General features: G+C 48.3%; 1 protein-coding gene and 1 long non-coding RNA gene across 3 annotated transcripts; both read right to left on the bottom strand.

Moving 5' to 3' along the window:
• Positions 1-2,647: 2,647 nt before the first annotated feature.
• Positions 2,648-6,853, bottom strand: PHB1 (prohibitin 1). 2 transcript variants are annotated; one of them, XM_003213060.4, is made up of 7 exons: positions 6,726-6,853; positions 6,105-6,227; positions 5,563-5,724; positions 4,920-5,062; positions 4,530-4,646; positions 3,420-3,515; positions 2,648-3,018 (listed from the first exon to the last, which is right to left on the bottom strand). In XM_003213060.4, the coding sequence occupies exons 2-7, from the start codon at positions 6,190-6,192 to the stop codon at positions 2,806-2,808; spliced, it is 819 nt and encodes a 272-aa protein (XP_003213108.2). In that variant the 5' UTR covers positions 6,193-6,227; positions 6,726-6,853; the 3' UTR covers positions 2,648-2,805. The 2 variants fall into 2 exon arrangements, with proteins under 2 accessions (XP_003213108.2, XP_010722862.1); XM_010724560.3 differs by having other exon boundaries at positions 6,645-6,755.
• An 837-nt stretch (positions 6,854-7,690) lies between these two features.
• LOC146542584 (uncharacterized) lies at positions 7,691-8,541 on the bottom strand. The gene is made up of 4 exons (XR_014880077.1): positions 8,408-8,541; positions 8,264-8,333; positions 8,095-8,171; positions 7,691-7,849 (listed from the first exon to the last, which is right to left on the bottom strand). It is a non-coding gene; the product is annotated as an uncharacterized LOC146542584 (long non-coding RNA).
• Between the last annotated feature and the right edge of the window lies 1 nt (position 8,542).

Here is an 8,542-nt window from a genome sequence, read left to right as displayed (position 1 = left end):
GCAATTGCTTCAATAGAGCAATATTTACTAGCTTTGCAGAAGGAGCACAGTGAGACTCACCCCTATGAAAATCATGTTGTGTTAATGTCTCTGGGGTGGGCTTACTTTATTCAGGCTTAACCTTTGTTAACCTTTGCTTTCTTCCTGTCCTTGCATCTGCTGTGTATTTTTAACCTACCGCTTCAGTAGCATCCTGCACACATTCTTCCCTAGCCTCCTCCTGCCCTTCCTGCCTCACTTTGTCTACCAGCCTGGGGTACAGGAGCATTGCAGCTGGCATCTCACACTGTTAACATTCTGCCCTGCCCTCCAGCAGCTGGGATGCACTGTCCCAGGCTTAGGCCCAGTTATGGCCAGTTATGAGATCAGGGGTAACTCACTGCAAGTTTCTGATGCAGTCCAGATCAGCACTGTATGCAGATCTAGTGTAGGGAATCTCAAATGCTGTTTTCACAGCAGCAATAGAACTAAGCCTCAGAGGGGACCCTCTGCCCCCTGTGCTGCCTAGTGTCATGCAAGGAATAATTAAACTAGCTGAGCTCTAGCTTGACTTAGGCAATTATTCACTTCCTACCTACTTCCACAAGAGCTTCCCCCCATTCTCTGCATTTTGGGACAGGCTTTTTTTGCTTGATCCACAGTACAAAAGAAGCAATAAGGAAACTCCTCCCTATTCCTTGTTCTAACCACTTCAGACATGCTGCCAGTTTGCTGCAGGGTACAAATTATCATAAACTCAGGGAGCTCCCTTACCTAGAGAGGTTTCAGCAGTTCTGGTATACTAGCAACTATCAGGGTAGATGCCCATTCCTCTGCAACAAGCATTCTGCAAAGTACAACTGCTCCAGAGCACCTGTCTGTGTGGTTTCTTTTGCTCTCCTCTCAACTCAGGTAAGCTAGTTGTCTGTTAAATAGGAAGAGAGGGGGTGAACACAAAGGAAATCAAACAGTTTCCTGTTTGTTTATCATGAACAAAAGCTTGTTTGGCTGGTCTGCATGTTGCTAGCAGGCTAGCCCAGCTGCTGTGGTTAGTGCAAAACTGAGCTCTTCCACTAGCATGAAAGGAAGTAGTAAAGCCAAGTCTCCAGGGGATAGGAGAGAAGAATCTCCCCCCACACCCTTTGGAAGTTTGCAGACAAGGCAGAGCAGGGTGGGCTGGGAGATTTCACTGTGGATTGTAAGGCTTTGATGTGTGAAGGTAGCAACCAAATGCTGCTCTTTGGTCTAAAGCAGGAGATGCATTCTGGCACCTCTGCCAGCACAGAAGGTTGCATGCAGGGCCCTTCAACAACCCCAGCAGGTCTCTCATGTTGCTCACAAACAGCAGACCTTATCCAAAGCTATCAGTCCCCATAGCTTAGTTTTTGGGCTGCTTTCAGATCATTACCAGTGATGAGTCTGTGGTGCCATCACTGTAATTGCTGTGGTGCCAAGTAACTATAGGGCTTTAGACTGAAGAAATGCCAATCTTTTACCAACGCTGGGATCTTCCAGTATGAATTGGACATACTAGCTGTCTGGATCCAAAGTCTCAATTCTATTTCCTTATATCAAGCTAAACAACTTCAACCCTTTATTACTTCTGCCCATCCTGTTAGTACCAAGCTAGGGAGGACTTTTAGGATCAAAAGGAGCACAGGAGGAACAGTAGAAGGGCTGCAAGGAAACAACAAAGCAAAACCACCATGGGACCAAGGTTAGAAGATGACAGGCATTTGCACAGTTCAGTATTTTCTGTAGTTTAAAGGGGATAAAACCTGGAGATGGGACCAGAGATGCTCAGTACAGTTGAACGGTCATCAGTTTTACTACTACAGCCTGACACAGGGAATAAATACTTTTACCTGCTTTCCAGAACAGCACTGCCCCTCAGACAGCTTTTATATATAGCTTTTTTTCTTCCCTTGTCTGGGCAGCGTATCTCCAGACAGGCTGAAGCACATCTTGGTCCTCACCGCCCTCCACGTGCAGATAGCAGAACAGCTGCTGCCACCATCTGGTGGGAGAGCAGCATAGCTGCCGACTCAATCCCCTCTTCAGTTTGCATTCGTTTTGCTTTCTGAAAAAGATAAGCTCACGTGCCCTTCTGAGCACTCTTTTTTAGAGTGACTGTCACATCCACTGACCTTGGTGAAAGAACTAAAGCTACACAACAGGAGAAGTGGCAGGGAGTAAATCAGGACTTCTGCAGAAGTATCTTTTCCTCCATGCCTGAAATCCACCCACTGCGTTAAGTGAACTTCTGCTTTGTCACCCCCCAGACACAATCCACTGTCCCTCCAGCTGTCACTGTCATGATTCACCAAGCAAGGCCACTACACAGCCCAGGTGTCTCTTGCTCTTAACTAACACCTGAAAAAACATTGGCTTGACTGAAGAGCGAGTTCTCAGCTTCTGTTCCACAGTCCAAGGATCTGCAACTTTGTAACAGCCCACATTTAGTCAGCCCAAAGGTACTGAACATTGCAGCAACACCTGATACAAGCACTGTGGTGTTCTGAGTGTCACTGGGCCACTTAATTGTGCCCAGAAACAAACAGAAGAAAACTCCTTTACTCAAGCTTCCTGAAAAGTTGGCATTCTCAAACCTAGCTTAATTAATGGTCAATGAAGCCACTACTCTGACAATACATGGGAGGCACACTGGTCTGTTCTGAAGCTTGTTCAGTTTTATTTATGAATCCTCTATCAGTTGAATTTTCATTTTCTCTGCTTTACCCAATCAGGAAAATGCAAGGATTTTTCTGCAAAGAGCTGATCTGGCAGGTAAAGGTGATCAGGGTAGCTGTGGCTGCAGAGCCAGGTTCACTGTGGCAACTGGAGGAGTACAGACTGTCCAGAGGGCAAGTAGGTAATGTTGCGAGACCTTGAGAGCTGGTAAGCAATATCTTCAGCTGCCTCCAGCTTGCGTAGCTCAATTAGGCCATCACCTGCAGTGGCTAGTGAGTTGGCAATCAGCTCAGCTGCTTTGGAGTCTCCCTCAGCTGAGATGACAGCTGCTTTCTTTTGCTGCTCAGCCTGCAAGGGAACAGATGAGAAGGAAAGTGAGCAGAAAAGGAAACAGAAGATACTACTGTCAAGTTTAAAGTATAAATTTCCCCTTCACCAGCCTATTTTTCTATCCTCCAGAAGACTTAAGAGAGCTAAAACAGGTGGTTGTATTTTAAAGCTGTATATATATATATGCACACTTTTTTTTTTTTTTGCCTACTGTGGAGGAGAGGTTTAAGACAATCTCAAGTTGATTTTTATCTTAACCTCCTGGAACAGCAACTCACCTAAGGGCACTCTTGGTGGATAGCTAAGAAGATTTGAGAACTGTGAACTATATTAGCATTATGGAAATATTCACCATGAGATGAAATGACAGAGATAGCAGGACTGTTTTCAAGCCAAAGTTTCTCAGAAGGATAAAGTACCTTTTCCACAATGAACCTGGCTCGCTCTGCTTCTTGCTGGGCCACTTGCTTCATTTCAACTGCTTCAGTGAATTCCTTGCCAAAGGTCAGATGGGTCTGCAGGGCAGAAATCACAGTTCACAACAGCATTTACAGCGACACTGCTATCAACCTCTAAGGCAGGAGGCATCCTGCCTTTATCAGAGAAGATGGAAAGCCAATATCACTAAAAAAAAAAATTAAAAATGCAGTGTAACAGAAGCTAAGCCTAGCAAGCTTTCCCTTCTTTTAAAAAAAAGACTCAAAGACGTGTCGTAAACATATTTCATAAACACAATTTCAATCCAGTAGGTGGGTCAACACAAATATCTTGAGACACATACCATGCTCTCCTACCATTTCTTGCTTACAGATTAGGAGCCTGCAGTCTGCCAAGCAACCCTGTTCTCTTCATGCTCAACTATGCACTGTTGTGCCCTCCCTGAGCTGTTCTGTACACATACAGACTACTGGGATGCTACAAGGGAAGTGTGAGTTTCCTTAAGTAGTGTATTCAGAAAAAAAAAAAAAAGACTCAAAATCACAAAGCCACATTCCTGCAAACGTTTCCTGTACGTTCAAAGCCAGATGAAAATGCTTGTTTCCCTTTTCTCTAGACAGGATTTTGGAAGGAAATCCCAGAAGAGAGAGATGCACGCATAGATCAGTCTGCCAAAGATTTAATTTACAAAGCTTTTAGGGAGGAAGGAGGGGAATGCTCACTCCCTGAATAGTCTTAAAAGACAGCACAAAAAAAGATGCTATGTCTCAGGGTATTTGTGGAACAGCAGGCTTCTCTATAGCAATCTGCAGACTGATCCATCATCCACAAAATCATTTGCTTCTCATTTTAACTACACAAACCCTTTAATAACGGAGTCTGTTGATAAGCTAGTGCAAGAACTTGCTCAAGGACATAGGAGGCCAATGACACAACCAACTGCTTTGAACTGTAACCACTGCATCATGTGCAACTGCAGACAAACATGGTCCACATACACAAACTTTTAAACCCCTTCTCTTATCCTCTACCAGTTTTCTTCCCTACTGCTCTTATTCATGCAGAGAGAAAAGCTGAAAGAGAATTCTTACCAAGGATACATCATCCAGAATGAGGCCAAAGGTTGCTGCTCTCTCTGTGAGGTCTTCACTCACTTGCCTGGAGACCAGTTCTCTTTGAGTGATCAGTTCTCCAGCATCAAAGCGAGCCTGAAGTCAAGATGGACAACAGTGAGAGGAGAGCTCTCAGATGCTCTGCTTGTCTCTCAACTTGATGAAAGTAAAGCCAAGTAGTTAGAATGACAAAGAAGCAATTAGCATAGCTACGGTTTTAACTCCTCTGGGTTGCCCGTTAGAGCCAAGGGGTAGAAAGAGAAGTCTCATTTTGGAGCTTGACATTTTCCACAATTCAGCAGGTCCCATAATTGCTAAAACAAAAGAAAGGTGGTGGGTGGAGCCCAGCAGCATTCACACTATTCTTACCACGACAGACTTGAGGATTTCAGTTGTGATGGAGGGCAGGACACGCTCATCGTAGTCCTCCCCAATACTTGTGAAAATGCGGGGTAACTGCGCAGTCACTGGTCTGAACAGGATACGCAGTGTGATGTTCACATTCTGTAGATCTGCAGAAACAGTCACAGATTTAGCAGCAGACCTCATGGGGAGGAGATATCCTGAAGCTGTCCTCTCCAGAGGAAAGCAAAATAAGACAAACATTCAGATTTCTAAGAAAGAAAAGGTTTTTAGTATTTCTTTTACCAAGGACTGCTTTTCGCCTAGGGATCCAAATCCTCCTTATAGATTAAATTTAAGCTTCAGTTTGTTTGTAACTCAGGGAATTACTGACCCTATTGCAAACATAGAAATTTTTTATTTAAGGGACAAGTATCAAACTACTCCTGACTGCTAAACTGTATTCTACACACACAGAATCTCCATGTTCAGAAAAGAAAACCCTCGTGCCTATAGTCCTCTTCAGCAGGTTAATATATAATAAAGGTCTTGACTGTGGAAAAGCTTTTTCTCATGCCTCTGTTCATGCTGCAAAGCAGCAAAAGAGTGAGACACACACAGCACATCAGAGAGCCCAGATCTTGTGGAGCTGCCCAGTCCAAAAGCTCACCTTTACTGCCAGTGATGACAGGTATGTTACGTGGGCGAGAACGGCAGTCAAAAATGATTGGTTTCTGTACCCACGGGATGAGGAAGTGAGTGCCTTCTCCTACCACTGTGTCCTGGACCCCACGGAATCGATCGAAGATAACAGCTCTGTGTCCTGCATCAACTGGAAAATAAAACAACATCGTTTCGGTACTGTCACAAGTTATACCTGCACAGCACCAAAACCTCCATAGAAACAGTTTATGGGAGTTAGTTAAGGCCTTTTTGCTCTGTGAAACGGGTGAAAATATTTATATTAGGAGCAACAAATTAAAAGAGAATACTCATCCATAACCCTTGACCCTCAGCTTGCACACAAGAGACAGTTTTCTAGAGAAAAGTCTGCAGTCCTCCTCCTTACGCAATGGACGAGGTACAAAACAGCCCTGAAAGGCTTCGTGGCTGTTTTCCCCAGACACCATTAGCAACAAAAGTACAGAGCAACCAAGAGCCTGGCAAAAAGGATATAAAGAGAACCGAAAGCGCTCAGCCTGTCCCACTCACCGTTGTACAGAGCAGAATTGACAACTCCACCTGCAACAGCCAGCCCCAGGCCGAACTTCCCAATGCTTTCAAACACCTTGGCGGCCATTTCACACGAGTTCTAACCCCTTTAAGAAGCACCTCCTGCAAAAATCCACGACTTCTGTAAAACTACACGAAATGGGAAAGCCAGGCAGCCCTGCACGTGTGTACCTACAGACCTGAGAAGTGAAGAAGTAGCCCTCCTCCAAGGAACCCGCCCTGCAGTGGGAGCATTCATCACAGCAGCTCTTTCTCTCCCCCCTCAGCAGCCACACGGCTCCCTTTCCCCTCCCCCTCCCCACCCCCCCCAACAACCACGCGCTGCTTCTCCCTGAGCCCAAGGCCTCGCAGCTCTCCAGGCCCCAGCTCCCCCCACCCCCCTCGAGGACCCCCACACCTCCAACCCACTTTAAGCTCCTCTCACGTCACCGTTCCCCTCGCCGCCCTCCTCCCACCCACGCTCTCCGAGGCCGTTGACTCCCAGGACAGAGGCCCGGTGGGCGGAGGTCCCGCTCCTACCCGCAGACCGCAGCGCGGATCCCAGCGGCCCGAGACCCTCCGCCCTCTCCCACCCCGCTCTCCTTCCGCAGCGCCCCTGACCTCCACATGAATCCGCGGCCGCCCGCCCTACCGCGCCTGCGTGCTACGTCAAGACGCCCGCTCCCCATTGGTCCACGCTTCCTCGCGGCATTCCGGGACTTGTAGTTTTTCTTTGCCTTTTCAATTGCCGGGCGGGACACAACTCCCGGCGAGCTCCGCGGCGGCCCGCTTGCTGAGCAAGACCGCTTCCCATTGGTTGTTTCTTCCGCTGCCCGCTACTGCCGCCTGCTGACAGAAATGAGGTACTGCGGCCCGAGGGAGCTCGAAGTGGTGGGGGGCCTCGAGGCCTCCAGGGCTACCCGACGTGTTCTCATACACTAGAGGCTTCCTGGAGTTCCTCACTGTACTCCAGGGTGTCCTGGAGGACTTCGAGGGCACCCCACTGAACCCTAGAGCACACTAGAAGCCTCCCTAAGCTCCTCAGTGTGTTCCAGGGTGCCCTAGAGGCACCAAGGATTCCCAACATTTATTTATTTCTCTTGGTCTTTTAAAAGAGAGAGAAAAAAAAATCTTTGCAGAACGACCAGCCCTGTCAGCCTTGTCTGACCGCAGTAGCACCACCTATATGACAGGTGTATTAAACGGATGCTTTGAGTTCCAGCTTAGATGCTGCCTGATGCATTCTAGATGGTAAAATAGAAATTTTTACTCAGGAGCTGAGCTTTTTCTTATCTTTGTCCCACTTAAGGGGAGTACCAAAGCAATTGAACAGCTGAAGAAAACCTCTGAACCTTTCTTCAAAACACGCTTTCTGAACCAGCAACAAACACAGGGCTGTGAGAATGAAGCACTGTCCCTCACTGTGTCATCTGCTGGGATCACGCAGAAATAGTGAAGCTTCCTTCCTGGGGCAGCTCTTAGCCAGCAATCCTGAAGCCTGGCAGCCCCAAGGAGAGGATAGAGCATGACAACCAGAGGGAATAAGGATTTGGGAGAGCACTCACTGCTTATGAGAGACTGTTCCCTTTGAGGCGCAATGCTGTTTTATTTAGCTGTTAGCTTTTGCTGCTGACATTGGTGAAATGGCCCTTTGTGCTGTACACAGGCGGTGCTGGGTTCATTCTGCTTGTGGTGGAGGTCTGGGAGTCTCTTGGTCCTCACCACTGTTGCATGTACTGTACAGCCTAAAGATGCAAAGGGAAATTACTTTGTCTCTTCTGTACCACTGTGCTGCATGATGTTCTGCTTTGTTTCCTGTGCGTGTGAAATGCTCGAGGAGTCATTTTGCATGATTCACACTAAGCCTACAGGAAAAAATTACCAACCTCCTCCTCAACGATCTAAGCACAAAATAAAACAGTAGTGCCACAAATCTAAACGTGTCCTGCGCGGCTCTCACGTGCGTTCCAGCTTTTTCAGAGCTCCTTACCGAGAAGCGGTTGGGCAGCTTGGCACTAGGGTTCGAGGCATGATGACACGGGCAGCAGCAGCGGCCGGGCTGAGGCTCTGTGACAGGAACGAAGCAGCCCTGAGCCGGTCTGGGGCCGGCTCTCAGCCCCTCCTTCCACCCCGGGACCGCGGAGCCGCTTTCTGCTCACCGGGCGGCAAGGCCTGCGTCGCGCCGTTATCGGTGCCGTGCCTGGTGTCCATCCTGGAGCCACCCGCAGCCTGCAAAGCACGGACCGGGAGATGAGGGCCACCCCAACTCCGCGCCCACGGCCCCGCCCCGGCCCTACGCGCACCCGTAGGAGCGCGGCCCTGCGCCGCTCCAGCGCCGCCTGTCTGCGCCTCGCCTCCCAGTGGAAGGCCGACATGGCGGCGGCACGCGTCGCCTAGCAACGGGCACTTCCTTCGCCCCGAGCGCCCACCGCCTGCGC

Source organism: Meleagris gallopavo, chromosome 29, assembly GCF_905368555.1.
Source record: "Meleagris gallopavo chromosome 29, MGAL_WU_HG_1.1, whole genome shotgun sequence".
In the NCBI taxonomy this organism is placed as follows: Eukaryota; Metazoa; Chordata; class Aves; order Galliformes; family Phasianidae; genus Meleagris; species Meleagris gallopavo.
The sequence above is the reverse complement of the archived record's forward strand: the minus strand, read 5'-3'. Positions and strand labels throughout refer to the sequence as shown.

Bases quoted from the DNA above. Each gene is read 5' to 3' on its own strand.
- PHB1 (XM_003213060.4), bottom strand. From the start codon at position 6,192: ATGGCCGCCAAGGTGTTTGAAAGCATTGGGAAGTTCGGCCTGGGGCTG. The intron at 5,725-6,104 runs GTGAGTGGGACA...TTTATTTTCCAG, and splicing joins CAATTCTGCTCTGTACAACG to TTGATGCAGGACACAGAGCT. The intron at 4,647-4,919 runs GTAAGAATAGTG...TCTTGACTTCAG, and splicing joins AAATCCTCAAGTCTGTCGTG to GCTCGCTTTGATGCTGGAGA.